Source organism: Phyllostomus hastatus, unplaced genomic scaffold (genome assembly GCF_019186645.2).
Source record: "Phyllostomus hastatus isolate PE091 unplaced genomic scaffold, TTU_PhHast_1.1 phas_scaffold_387, whole genome shotgun sequence".
NCBI classification, from domain to species: Eukaryota; Metazoa; Chordata; class Mammalia; order Chiroptera; family Phyllostomidae; genus Phyllostomus; species Phyllostomus hastatus.
In genome coordinates, this window is record NW_025334027.1 from 2,162,724 (window position 1) to 2,177,781 (window position 15,058).

General features: G+C 42.5%; 1 protein-coding gene across 4 annotated transcripts in view; it reads right to left on the reverse strand.

Annotated features, from left to right (window-relative positions):
- Window positions 1–5,764: 5,764 nt before the first annotated feature.
- The window catches only part of LOC123806550 (protein HIRA), a 74,470-nt gene continuing 65,176 nt past the window's right edge, over window positions 5,765–15,058 (reverse strand). For 3 of the 4 annotated variants that reach the window (XM_045819730.1, XM_045819731.1, XM_045819733.1), the window contains one exon: window positions 5,765–6,622. In XM_045819730.1, the coding sequence (XP_045675686.1) occupies window positions 6,165–6,622 (458 nt within the window). In that variant the 3' untranslated portion in view covers window positions 5,765–6,164. The remainder of the gene's footprint in view (window positions 6,623–15,058) is intronic. The other variant, XM_045819732.1, reaches the window with a different exon arrangement.

Genomic DNA, 15,058 nt, shown 5'->3' on the forward strand with positions numbered 1-15,058 from the left:
GCAATGACTTAACATTAAGCACTTTAGGCTACTATTATTCACCCAGTCCCAACTCATCTGTAAAATGAGAATCCTTAACACCCTTCACAGGTGGGACACGTGCGTGTGATGTGAGTGAAGCACTTTGCACAGTGCCTGTACCGAACCCTCATTCAAATACAGGCAGCCAATCTGTATTTTCCCAAGGTACAACTATATAAGGAGGGTTACTGACAGAACAAAATGGGACCTCATGAAAAAGCTAAACTTTAGGGATGTCGTTGTATTGAAAGGATCTTATGAAAACAAACCACACAATTTGAAGATCCTCCCACATAAAGCCACCCTAATGTAAGGGTCATGAGACACAAGGGTGAAATTTGACACTGGACGCAGATTTTAGAGTTATAAAGCTTGGGGCGGAAATTATGTGCACTGCTAGTCAGATTAATCCAGTGATTTTCAACTTGTGTGCCGCAAGAGTTTTTAGAGGGTATTATGCCAAGTGATGCGATATCGAACTAGTCAGGAGCACAATCTCTTTTCTCTTAGATTGTCAAATAAAAAATGACAGCAGCCAACACAACAATAGTTGTCTGGTGTGAATGAATCAACACCATACCTATTTTTTGTCAGATCAGCAAAAATATGTATTTTTGGTGGGCCACAAAATTTTAGTAGTTTATCTGTGCCACTAGATGAAAAAGGGAGAAAATCGCTGTTCCAGTTAAAGCTTTTCAAAGGCCCCGACATGGGACATTTCGGCAGTTCTCGGCTCCCATCATCACGCGGGCTCTGGGCAACCATCCATTCTAAGGCCCTGAGATCGGCTACTCAGACTGGACCCCGCCCGCCCGGACCCTCTGTCGCTGCGGGAGACTGTTTCCAAGACGGGCGCACCTGGCGGTCCACTGGTGCACCGAACTGCCTGCCCCAGCCAAACTGTGCTCCGTGCACCTCGCCGCCTCCACCGACGCCTGGTGGAGGGTGGACCGCACGTCAGCAGCGCCCCCAAGTCCCGGGGAGGTCGGGGGCGTGGCTGACAGGACGGAGGGCGCGCCCTGCCCTCAGGAGCCCTCAGGAGCCCTCAGGAGCCCTCAGGAGCCCCGGTCCTCACCTGGAAGTGCTGCCGAAAGCGAATGGGGAGGGTGCGCACTTCGCGGGCTGAGGACTGGAGCGGTGGCAGCATGTTCATTCGCAGGGCTGGACTGGCGCACTGGAGGCAGCACGGACCCTCAGGCGGCTGCAGCGCAGGCGCACTGACTCTGGCCTACCGCAAGCATTCTCTCTGCGTTTGATCGTGGTGTCCCCTTCGCCCTCCGCCTGAGGGGCCGTGAAAAGTAGTCCAGACGTAGCCGCACCTCCGACACCCGGAGAAAAGGCGAGTCCGCGCTGCCCCGAGCAGCGCTCAGACCAGGTGTGCGCGCCGGGTGGGTGGCACTCCAGCTACTGGGTCCCGGAGCCTAGGGTCGCTGTGCGTGCACGTGATAGTGGGCGTGGGCTGCCTTCAGCAAATTCCGTGAGTGATAGAGCTGTCAGGAGAGGGAAACCAAAGGACGGCCGCCCTTGCCTAGAGCCCTGCGTATGTAGATAAATTCTACCTAAATCTGGAGAGATGCGTTCAAGGACACTGTCTAAAATCCAAAGATGTGCTCCAAACAGCGTAAAAGGTGACTTCGAAGTAGGTGTGACAGATGTGTTCCTGCTCAAGGCTTAGCACCTGCTCCTTTAGGAAACATCTCTCATAGCTGATAACAATTTCTAGAGAATACTGTCAGAAGAGGGTCGGATACTGTTAGAATCAGTGCGAAGAGGGTCACCTGGATTGCTTGTGGTCGCACAATACATAGTTATAGTGGCCGGTTGTTTTGCGAGGCACCATTTGAAATGTGTTTTGAATGCAAATGCCTCAGCTGCATAAATGATGTTTGTCAGGGAAGGAGAAGCCTTAGGCATTCTGCACTGGCACTCTCACCGAGTAACTGCCATCCTTCTTTACTGCTTCAGGTTGCTCACTGTTCTCGCCCCCCCCCCCCCACACACACACAGTGAATAACACAGCGATGATGCAATTATTTGCACAATAGCTTTACAATCTAGTAGCCAAACGTGTTAAAGAAGAGAACAGACTGTGCACTTTCAAGTAAAAAAAATTTTCCCCAGTAGTACTGTGACAGGATAGTAAGAAGCTAGGAAAATTCCTGGGCAAGTGGAATAGGGAAACTGAGGCAAGAAAATGAAACAAGGCCAAACAATGTGAACAACTTACAGCCTAGCTGGCTGTCAATCTTCCCCAACCAAGGGCACTTGATCAAGGGCAAAGTTTTTACCTCTCCTTCCTAACCAGAGAATACAGAGCTTAAATCACTCTAGTCTGGGAAAATAGAAAACAGAGCCCAATTACCATTTATGCCAGCTAAACCCAAGGACAGATGAAGTCAGGGGAGCAAATAACAAAAGCCCCATTAGAGCTGGACAGACCCAGGATAAAAGTAAAACAATAAAGCAGACCAAAGAGTAATTCCCCCTCAACCCAAGGCTAATTTTGATGACGCATCAGCATATTTAAAATGCAAAAATTCACCTGGAAAGCTGATGAGTATTCTGCTGAAACCCTCCCCTAAGATTCTTGCCCACAGGGTGGGGGGCGGGGAGATAACAGGTCCTCAGGACAAAGATTCAGTGCGGGCTCGCTCTATAGCACAACCATGCCCCTTCCCAGGCATGAACTTTTTGTCTTCCTAAATTCTAAGTGTCCCCATAAAACCTGCAACCAGGGGAGTAGTGGGCAGCTCGTCCTCAGCTTACCCCTGATCATATCGCCAAGGCCCCCCTTTTCTCTGACTTCCCAGTGAGCTGACTCACTTCTTTCCTATAACGTTTCTAGGGAGCCAAAGCAGAGCACCGCCTGGGCTTTCTCCTGTTGCTTCTTCTATCCTAAGTCCTTCCTTTGTCTCAATGTCCCCAGCCTTAATAAATGTACTCACAAAATCAGGTCAGAACTTTGAGAAGAGAGAGGCAGTGTCCCAGCCAGGAAAGGTATTGGCACCAAATAGTCTGCTTGCAAATGTGTCAGCAGGCATAGTTAATGGGAAGATGTGGGGCATCAGTGGACAGGGGTAGGGAGCTGAGCAGGTGTGGACTTAAGGGTAGGGTCGAGGGGAAAGCTGACAGTGGTACCAGTGATAGCAGGAAGGGATGGGGCAAGTTTGGGGCCATTATTTCTTCAAATATATTTTTTTTTCCTGTCACCACCTTCTCTCTCTTCTCCTTTGAGGACTTCAATTATTTGTATATTACGGTCCTTTACTTCTCTGTTGGTTACTGATGGCATTTTCTTTCCTCTTTGGATTTTCTCCTCTTTGTTCTGGAACATTTGTATTGCTCTACTTTCAAGTTCACTACCCTTTTCTTATGCAACATCCAATCTGCCATTAATCCTATCCCATGCATGTATTTCATGTTATGGTTTTCACCTCTAGAAGTTTGGGAATTTCTAGTTCTCCAGCTAACTTTCTGAACACAAGGAATAGTGTCATAATAATGACCGTTTTAATGTCCTTCTCTGCTAATTCTGCTAGCTTTGTAAACTCTAGGTCAGTTCAGATCCATCAGTCAGTCTGAGTATTCTCATTTTGGATTGTGCTTCTGCTTCTTTGCATGCATGGCATTTGTTTGGAGACCAGACATTGTGAACTTGACCTTGTTGGGTGTTGCATACTTTTGTATTCTTATAAATTCTCTTGAACTTGGCTTTGTCCTATATTTCATTACCTGGGAAGTTGATCCTTTGGGTCCTGGTTTTATTTTTTTGTTAGATGGATCTGGAGTAATGCTCTAATTATTCTCCAGTACTGAGGCAAGACTTCCTGAGTACTCGACCCCAAGCCTGTGAGTTATGAGTTTTTCTAGCCTGGTTGGTGAGAACAGGCACTATTTCCAGCCCTGGGTGATAATTAGGCAATTTTCATGATCTAATCCTTTCAGATGGTTCTTTGCCTGGCCTTGGCTGCTTCCTCACGTGCATGCACTGATCTGTACTCATTCGAGTACACAAAGATGCTCCCTCTGCTGAGCTCCAGGGTTCTCTTCATGGAGCTTTTTCCTCTCTGGTATTCTGTTGTGTGAAGTCCAGCTGCCTTAGTCTCTCTAGGCTTCATTTCTTCAACACAAGTAGTCAGCTGGGCTCCACCTCAGCTTCCCCTCCCTTTGCCATAGCTTGGAAACTCTCTCCAGGTAGGAAGCTGGGGCAGTCATGGGTTCATCCTGTTTTGTTTTGTTTAGTTTTTCCCATCTCTCAGGGATCACTGTCTTTGTTTTCTGATAACCCATGTCTCCAGACCACTATCTCATGTAGTTTGATGGCTTCCTTTAGTTGTTTCAAGCAGGAGGGTCAACTGGGTCCCTGTTACTCAACTTGGCTGAAAGCAGAAGTCTCCAACTTTCTGCTTCTTGTCTTCCTTTCCTTTTCAAATAGCATAGAAACAGACTGCCAAAGTTTTCTTCAACAGAGCATTTGCCAAGTGCCAGGACTTTGCCTGTATGATCCTATGATTCTGATCCTCAGAACCATGCAGGTTTCCTTGACCTCAGCTCCATTTGACAGCTCAAAGTGAAGCCCAGATTTTTGCTGGGTTGGGCCACAGACAGGCCAGTCGGTCCTTCAGCCATGTACATCCTGTGGCTGCAAATTTCTCAATGCCTTGCTAAAGAGTTGTTAGGAGAGTTGCCTGACCCACAGAGCATCTTTGGCTTTTTATTCCTTAAAGAAAAGTTCACGCTTGTAGCTTGGCTTTTGAGGTGTCCATGCCTACAAGCAGCCTGTGTGTGCTGGCTGTGTCAGGCGTGCATGTGTGCTGGGTCTCATCTAGCCGCCTTAACGTACTAATGAGATGGGTGAGATGACCTCTAGGCAGGGAAGCAGCCAGATAAGTGTCAAAGGCCAGTCACCTAGGCCTTTTGATTCCAAGTCCAGGCCTTCTTCCTCTCACCCAGGATCACACACAGCTGGCAGGGAGGTAATGATGAAGTCCATGACCCAGGGGTGAACTTGCTCAGCTCTCACATTTGTAGATTCTGAAATTCTAGCTATCTTCTCTCCTATAAGTCAGCATTTAGACTACTAAGAAAATCCCAGCTTCCAGATAATTCTTCAGAAAATGTGAGTCTTTAATTACTGATTTCCTTCCATGAAATCACCAAGTCGGCCACGGTCCTTGGTGCCCAGCACAACCAGGGACCTGAGGCACATCACAGCCAGAACCTAGGGCTTCAATGCCTGGTGTGGGAGGAGAAACATGCGAGGTGGCCTGCCTGCAAACCCTAGCTCTAAGATTCTGCATGACCGAGGAAGTGACCTCTACTTTGCAAAATGAATCTTTTTTTCTTTTAAAGATTTTATTTATTTTTAGACAGAGGGGAAGGGAGGAAGAGAGGGAGAAACATCAGTGTGTGGTTGCCTCTCATGTGCCCCCTATTGGGGACCTGGCCTGCAACCTAGGCATGTGCCCTGACTGGGAACTGAACAGGCAACCCTTTGGTTCACAGGCTGGCGCTCAATCCACTAAGCCACACCAGCCAGGGCGAGCAAAATGAATTTCTGCATGGAGGGGCTGGAAGGGGGGCAGAATTAGATAGTATCAAAGATTCTTTCTGGCTATGATGTTCTGTCATTCCCCATGTCACGAGGGATCCATAGTTGGGGGAGAAAGGGAGAAATGAGAAGGAAAAAGGCAGGGAAACCACAATGATTTGATATCCAATGCATGTTCATTTATTTTACACTTACAAAAAAAATCACCCACCCCCTTCCCCATCCCTCCCCAAACAGTCTCTTTTTACAAACATTTAAAAATTAAAACCAAATGAAGATAGACAAGTTAATTTCAGTACAATTATTTTTCAATGTAGCTGTCATAATTAGAGTTTAAATTTTTTTCCTACAAGTAACCAATGTCCAAGTGACTTATAGGGAAATCCTGATTATTGGCCAAAAGGAAAATTCCATATTACAAGTTAGCAAATTCTAGTACAAAAATAGTCTGTGTGTTGGAATACCCTTTCCTTTTACATAGGTCTTGCATCAGTCTACTGACTGCATAATACACTAACATTTCAGGGTTCTCTCTCTCACAAATGGCTCATTAGTCATAGCTGAAGCAGCACGGCACGTGCAGTGGCAGGGGCTAGTGTCCACCTCTGGACCGTGCTGAAGATGGTAGGTCTGGGAGTGCCTCTTTGACTCCAGGGCAGCAGGGCAGAGCCCCAGCCCCTGCTCCGCATGGGGGTCCTGGAGGGAAGGACGAGAAGCGGGCAGAACTGACCCCTTCCAAGGGAGCAGCAACAGGCCCAGGGCACAGGGGAGGTCTACCCAGTTTGCTGGGCTGGTGCTGGTGCAGGACAGCCCACCTCCTGCCAGTGTCTCCTTGATCTACTGTAGCCCGACAAGGTGAGAGGTGGCCCTGCTTGTCATCAGTGGCAAGAGTGTGGCCTTTCCCTTGCTGTAGCCGGGGCAGATGTGGGCAAGCTACTTGTCCCTCAGGATGTCGAGCTGTTCCTGACACTCGGTGAAGAGGCGCTGGAAGCGGAGGTTCTGCCCGATGACTGGCAGCAGCTCCTTCAGTAGCTCCCTTTTCCGCAGACCCTGTGGACATAGAAGTGACAACTCATTGTGTGTCAGTGAGAAGACCTACGCTGTGGGGGGCTTTCCTGGCCTAATAGAGACACCGTGTCTGCCCATCTGACTCCCAGGTACCCCTTGGAGAAACCAGAGGTGGATAAGAAAAATTTCTCTGCATGTTAGGAAGCCCTGGGAGAACTGAAAGGCTGACCTGGGGCATGTGGGGTGGAGTGGCAGGGTGCAGGGGAGGGACGCAGTGCAAGGATACTACAGAGAAAACCAGGGAAGCTTCTGCTTCTCCATGTACCCTAAGTCTGCTGGCACAGTCACCACTAGCCTTTGACTGTACTGTTCAGTGGCCACAGTAGCTTGGCCTTCCAGAGCAGGATGAGTACAGATATCAGGGCAGAGGGATAGGTGGATGACCACCTGGGAGGGGCCGCTCCCTCCTGCAAATGCACTCCAGGGGCCTGAGATCAAGCCCAGGGGTAAGGAGGCACCTGGGGGGCAATGACTGGCTTTGGTTTTACAGTCCTGGGGTGTCTGCTCTTGGCTCTTGCCCATGCCTCCTCCATGCCTAGGTGCACTGGCACCAAGGTCTGCCTGGGCACTTCTGCAACATGTACCGCCAGACAGGGTCTCCACTGCATAGGACCCTGAGAAGCACAGTTGCTACAAAGGGAAAACCACCAACCGACAACACTGACCACCAGAAGAGAAGGCCTAAGGTGTTAAAATCAACATGGTAACAAGATAAGGAATTATGAAGAAGAAAAAAGTATAGATATTAAGTTTGAGCAACATAGCTCAAGGAGATGGGAGAAGGAGATGGGATTAGCAGGAGACTGGACACTGTTGAAGACCAAGTCAAGTGGGATCAGATGGAGGAGCAGCCACTGCTTGAGCAGAAGGCGTGCAGAGGGGAGACTGCAAGAGGAGAGACTGTGTAGATAAAGTAAAGGCAGATGGAGTATAGCAAATGGGCCCAACATCTACATGAGGCCCACACGAGGGAGACACAGAGGAAGAAGGAAATATTTGAAGGAATAATATGAATAGATTTCACCTAATTAAAGGAAAATGAATTGCCTTAGGTTGAAAGGCTCCACTGAGTACTGATGAAGATATGAAAAACCAGTATTTAGACACATTGTTAAAATGAAATATAGGAGAATCTGTGGATATTAAATGCAAAATTTTTTTGAAAATTTCTAAAAAATAAGAGCACATCACCTACAAAAGAGGAGATACCAAGATTCATGATAAATTAGTATTTTATTTTATTTAAAAAAGATTTATAAAATTTAGAGAGAGGGGGAGGGAGAGAAAAAGGGAAAGAAACATCGATCAGGTGCCTCTCATACCCCCCCAACTAGAGACCTAGCTGGCAACCCAGGCATTTGCCCTGCCTAGGAATTGAACTGGTGACCTTTCGCTCTGCAGAATGACGCTCACTCACTGAGCCACACCAGTAGGACTAAAGTACTATTTTAAATATACTGGAGCCCTGGATGGTGTGGCTCAATGAACTGAAAGTTGGCCTGCAAACTGAAAGGCAGCTGGTTCAATTCCTGGTCAGGGCACATGCCTGGGTTGTGGGGCAGGTCCCTAGTCGAAGCACATGAGAGGCAACCAATCCATGTTTTCTCATACATAGATGTTTTTCTCCCTCTCTCTCTCTCCGCTCTCCTCTCTAAAAAGAAAGTTTTTAAACTTTCTTTTAAATCTCACAGTCTACTTTTTTATCCAGCTGAACAGTTATTCATGTAAGAGGGTGTAATAAAAAATACTCTTAGGCTTGTAAGACCTCAGGAAGTTTCCCACAGAATGATCCACCCTGAAAATGTCCTAGAGTAAATACTCAAAGTAAGAAGAAATAAACAGAGATAATGCTAAAAGAGGTATGAAAAGCAATGTGATCAACTCGCTTGCTAAAGTTTATGCTGGTTTTTAAAAAATGTAAACAAAAAAATGTAAGTGGTTTCAACTTGTGATAGAAAAACAGCTGGTCGCTTGTCTGATTAGATCAAACAAAAGACAGCCACATGGTGCTGGCAAGAAACATACAAACATAGACAGAGAAATGTTAAAAAGTTAAGATGGAGAAAGCTATGTAAGTGAATAAGTAAAAGAAAGTTTGTGTTTTATAATTATCAGACAAAGGAGACTTTTAAACAAAACCATCGCTGGAGAAAGAGAAAGTCCAGGGAGAGAGACAAGCCAGTCTCATGGGGAGCTTTCACTGCACGGTCAGTTACTGAGGGGTTCAGAAAGGCAAAGCCTGCGGATTCTGGTAATTCAAACTGAGCATGCAGTAAACATGACCATCAGGACATACACAGAATGAGGTGCCCACAACTAGGTAATACACATTTTTCTTTGGCACATATGGGCATGTGAAAAATTGATCTAAAAACACAGCTTGACAAAACAACAGGTCTCACACTGATTGTGGGTTGCCTTGGGCCAAATTCATCCTACCAACCCTTTTGTAAATGATTTTGTCAAAATGCAGCCATACCTCCCTATTTGTTTACATATTGTGTTATAACTGCGGGCTTGAGTAGCTGCAAGAAAACATGTGGATTTTCAAAGCCGGAAATATTTATTTTCTGGTCTCTTACATGAAAAGTTTGCGGACCCTTGAGGTGGGACAAAGCCCACCCCTGATATAGAGCATGTTCCCTGACTAAAACACAACTGAACAAAACTCATGGATCACATTACTAATTAACATTAGATAACTGAAATGACTTACAAGTGAATGGAAATAAAACATTAAGCACTGTAAAACTGGTGGGATGTAGCAAAAGTGGGGTTTGTGTAGGGACACTTACAAATATAGAACAGCTTATATCACAGAACATGAAAGAAAGGCAACTAATGATCAAATGTCCAACCTAAGATATGAAGGAAAAAAAAAAAGAAAAAAAGACACCAGAAAACATTTTTATAAAGCAGAAGGAAGATGATGAATAAAAAAATTGAAATGAATAAAATGGAAAACAAACCTTCATTAGAATGGATGAAGAAAAAGTCATTTAAAAAAAAAGACTACAAAAGACAAACCTCTAAAAACATTCATCAAGAAACAGAAAGAAAGCTCAAAGAATATTAGCAATTAAAAAGGGATATACTACAGATATAGAAGGGAAAAATAGCACCAACAACTTTATGCCAACAAAGTTGAACATTAGAGAAAATAGACTAATTCCTAGAAAAATATAATTTCTTTAAACTGCCTTGAAAAGAAATAGGAAATAGGATTTAAATCTTACCACGAAGAAAGCATCAGGTATACTAGATTTTTAAACTGATGTCTAAGAAATTCCAAGGAACAGATTTTTTCCAATCTTATGCAAACTCAGAGGATAAAAAAAGAGGAACTACTCCTAATACATTCTAAGAGGCAAATAAACCTTGATTCTAAAACTAAAAGGAATGAGAATAGATCCCAGGCCAACGTAACCCATGAAATCAGATATATAAATCCTCTATAAATTAGCAATCAATTCTAACAACGAATAAAAAAATAACTTTGACCAAGCTGAGTTTATCCAGGGAAACAAGGAGAATTTAATGTTAGAAAACTTACAATTTACTATACTAATAGGTCTTAATATTATGAAAAACAAGGCATAAGGTTTGGAAAATAAGAAATCAAATGGTTATTTGAGATGACTTGATTGCTTACTCCACATAGAAAACACAGAACCATCAACAAATGAATAAAAATAATAGCAGTATGTATAAAGATGGCTCATGACTTAGTGATTATTTAAGATGATTTGATTGCTGCCTGGCTGGAGTAGCTCAGTGGATTGAGTGCGGGCTGCGAACCAAAGTGTCGCAGGTTCAATTCCCAGTCAGGCCACATACCTGGGTTGCAGGCCACATCCCCCAGCAACTGCACATTGATGTTTCTCTCTCTTTCTCTCTCTCTCTCCCTCCCTTTCCTCTCTAAAAATAAATAAATAAAATCTTATAAAAAAGATGATTTGATTGCTTATTCCACATAGAAACCAGAACTATTGACAAACTCAAAAAAAAATCAAAGTCAAGCCCTGGCTGGTGTGGCTCAGTAATTGAGTGCTGGCCTGTGAATCAAGGGTTGCCAGTTCAATTCCCTGTCAGGGCACATGCCTGGGTTGTGGGCCAGGTCCCCAGAGCGGGTGTGCGAGAGGCAACCATACACTGATGTTTCTCTCCCTCTCTTTCTCCCTACCTTTCCCTCTGTTTAAACATAAATAAATAAATAAAATCTTTAAAAAAGTCAAAGTCAAATGTACTTATATGCAGCAGCTACGATCGATCAGAAAACACAAAACAATATATCATATCATAATGGCCACAATTATAAAATACCTAAGAGTAAATCTTACAAAAGATGTGCATGGCCTATGTGCTGAACATTATAAAACTTTACTGAAGGAATTAAGGAAAACTTAAATGAATGAAGAGTGCTGATGGGAAGAGTGGCAAGAAGAAAAAAATAGACTGATTTGCAGGGTAGAGGCTGCAAAAGGCAGTGGTGGTCACTATGGCATGTAAGAGCTGCATGGGAACTGCAGGCCCATGGGTACCTGGGAGCAAGAGATTATGGGTAAAACACAAGAACATCTAAGGCTGTAGAAAGGAGGAAGAATGAGATTTTTAAGAAAATAAAAACATTGAAAGTGGTTGCATATATGGGGAAATGGGAAAAAAAACAAACAAATATGCAAAGGCCTGGAAAAGACACACCCCCAGAAAAGGCTTGAGAGGACCATGAGCTTTCCTCTGGGTTGAGTAGTGAAGCCAGCCTGGAAAGAGGGCTATTTTATTCAAATGCCCAATATTCAAGAAAGGTCATAAGGCATACAAAGAAACAGGGAAACCAGGCCCATTCAACGGAACAAAATAAATCTCCAGAAACTCACCCTAAAGACAGGCCAGAACTTACATGACAAAGAATTTAAAACTGTCTTAAATGTGCTAAAAGAGAACATGAATAAGACACATATATGGGATCATTAAAACAATATGTAAACAAAGGGACATTATCAACAAAAAGATAGAAATTATAAAAAAAGAACCAAACAAATTCTGGAACTTAAGAACAGAAAACCTCACTAGACAGGTTCAACATACAGACAAAAGCAAGAATCAGTGAATGAAGTCAGGTTATTTGAAATTATTGAGTCTGAAAAACAAACTGAACAAAGAATGGAAAAGTGAAAATCGCCTGAAAGTCTTATAGGACACTGTTAGGTTGACCAATATATATTCATTATGGAAGTCCAAAAAGAATAAGAGGGAGAGGGAGAGGGGAAGAGAGTTATTTGGAGAAATAATGACTAAAAATCTCTCATGTTTGAAGAAAGACATGGATCTACAAATCCAAGAAGCTCAACAAACACTCCATGTAGGAAAGACCCAAAGGAACCCATTTTGTGACACTCGAGGAAGTCAAACTGTGGAAAGTCAAAGCCGAAGAGAGAACCTTGGAAGCAGAAGTGACAGTCATGCATGTAAGAGGGATCCTCGATAAGATCATCAGTGTATTTCTCAGCAGAAACACTGAAGGCCAGAAGGCAGTGGGATAACATATTTAAAGCGCTGAAAGAAAAACTGACACCTGAGAATACTATCTCTGGCAAAAATTTACTTCAAAAAAGAGGGAGAAATTAAGACATTTCCAGATAAATAAAAACTGTCAGAGTTTATTTCCATTAGACCTGCCCTACAAATGCTAAAGGGAGTCCTTCAAGTTGAAGTGAAAGAACACCAGACAAAACAATATAAAGTTTTCTGGTAAAAGTAAATATATAGCCATAAACCCATATTGTGTAATTTTGTTTGATAATGCCATTAAAAAAAGATTTTATTTATTTTTTTAGAGAGAGGGAAAGGGAGGGAGAAAGAAAGGGAGAGAAACATCAGTGTGTGGTTGCCTCTTGCACATCCCCAACCAGTGACCCAGCCCGGAACCCAGGCATGTGCTCCGACCAGGAATCAAACTAGCGATCTTTGGTTTGTAGGCCAGTGCTCAGTCCATTGAGGCACACCAGCCAGGGCAATAACTCCATTTTTAATTCATTTATAGGATTTAAAAACAAAAGCATAAGAAATTAGAAATCTATGTTAATGATTACACAATACATAATACATTAGTTTAGTTTTATATCTTTAGATAAACTATATAGTTTATAGACTTCGAAAACATAAAATGTACCCTGGTTGGTGTGCTCAGTGGGTTGAGTGCTGGCCTGTGAACCAAAGGGTGGCCCGTTCAATCCCAGTCAGGGCATATGCCTAGGTTGTGGGCCAGGTCCCCAGTAGAGGGCGCATGAGAGGCAACCACATATTGATGTTGCTCTCCCTTTTTTCCTCCCTCCCTTCCCCTCTCTCTAAAAATAAATAAACAAAATCGTAAAAAAAACAAAAAAACAACCCAAAGTGTGTGGATATCCTGTAAAGGATATGCACTGTTTTGTATGCAACTGAAATTAAATAGCTATTAGTTGAAAATAAATTGTTATAATTTTAGAATGTTTTTATTATTTCCCATGATTACCGAAAATACCTATAGAATATGCACAAAAAGAAATGAGAAGGGAATCAAAACATATCACTAAGAAATCAAGTAAACATAAAGATAATGAGAGGAAATGAGGGACAAAAAGCTATAAAATATACAGGAAACAAATAACAAAATGGCAATATTAAGCCTTTGAGTATAAATGGATTAAACTCTCCAATAAAAAAATGGATTTTAACAAAACAGAACCCAACTATATCTTGGATACAAGGAACTCGATTTAGATCTAAGAACACAAATAAGTTGAAAGTACAAGGATAGAAAATGATAGCTCATGTAAAAAACAGTAACCAAACTAGAGAAGGGATGGCTATACTAATAACAGATAAAATAGGTTTTACATCAAAAACTGTTACAAGAGACCAAGAAGATCACTATATAATAATAAAAGTGTCAATTCATCAAGAAGATGTAAAAATTATACACATACATGCACCAAATATCAGAGCTCCCAAGTATATGAAGCAAACAGTGTCTGAATTGAAAGGATTTAATGGTCAGCTCTATAACTGTAGACTTCAATATCCCCTTTTCCATAATGGACAGAACCATCAGACAAAAGATCAATATGAAAACAGAGGACCTGAAAAACAGTATAGACCGGTTGAAACTAATGAACATGTAGAGCACTCTGCCCAACAGCAAAATACACATTTTTCTCAAGTGCGCATGGAGCATTCTTCAGGACAGATCATATGTTGGGCCAAAAAACAAGTGTCACCTTGGCTGGTGTAGCTCAGTGGATTGAGCGTGGGCTGCAAACCAAAGGATTTCAGGTTTGATTCCCAGTCAAGGCAAATGCCTGGGATGTGGATCAGGTCCCCAGTAGGAGCTACATGAGAGGCAACTACACATTGATGTTTCTCTCCCTCTCTCCCTCCCTTCCCCTCTCTCTAAAAACAAACAAACAAATAAATAAAACAAGTGTCAATAAGTTTTAAAACATTGAAATAATAAAAAGTATCTTTTCCAATAATCATAGAATGAAACTAGAAATCAATAGCAGAAGGAAAACTGAAAAATTCACAATTGTATGGAAATTAAACAACACAATGTTAAGCCACCAAAGACTGAAAAAAGAAATCACAAGGGAAATTAGAAGATATCCTGAGACAAATGAAAATGAAAACACAACGTACCAAAAACTATGGGATGCAGGAAAAGTATTGGTTAAAGAGAAAATTATAGCTATAAGAATCAACCCAGATCTCAAATCAGTAACACAACTTTCCATCTTAAGAAACTAGAAAATAAAAACAAATTAAATCCAAAGCAAGCAGAAACAAGAAAGCCATACATATTAGAGCAAAAATAAATAAATGGACAATAGAAAAAAAGAAAATGAAACCAAAAATTAATTCTGAAAAGGTCATCAAAGTTGACAAACTTTTAGCTAGATGGACTAAGAAAAAAAGAGGGAAGACTAAATGAGAATCAGAAACTAAATAGGGACATTACAACTGATTCCACATTGTGAATAACTGTATCAACAAATAGGATAACATAGATAAAAATGAACAAATTCCTAAAAACACAACCTAGTAAGACTGAATTGTGAAGAAATAGAAAGTCCAAACAAATCTATAGCTAGCAAAGAGACTGAATCAGCAATCAAAAATCTCTCAAAAAGGAAAGCCATGGACTGACCAGATGATTTCACTGGTGAATTTCATCAATTCTCCACATACTCTTTCAAAAAACTGAAGAGGAGCAAATACTTCCAAACCTTCATTCTATGAGGCCAGTATTACCCCTATATCAGAGCCAGATAAAGACATTACAAGAAACACACACACACACACACACACACACACACACACACACACACACATCTCTTGTGAACATGGATGCAAAAATCCTGAACAAAGTATTAGCAAACA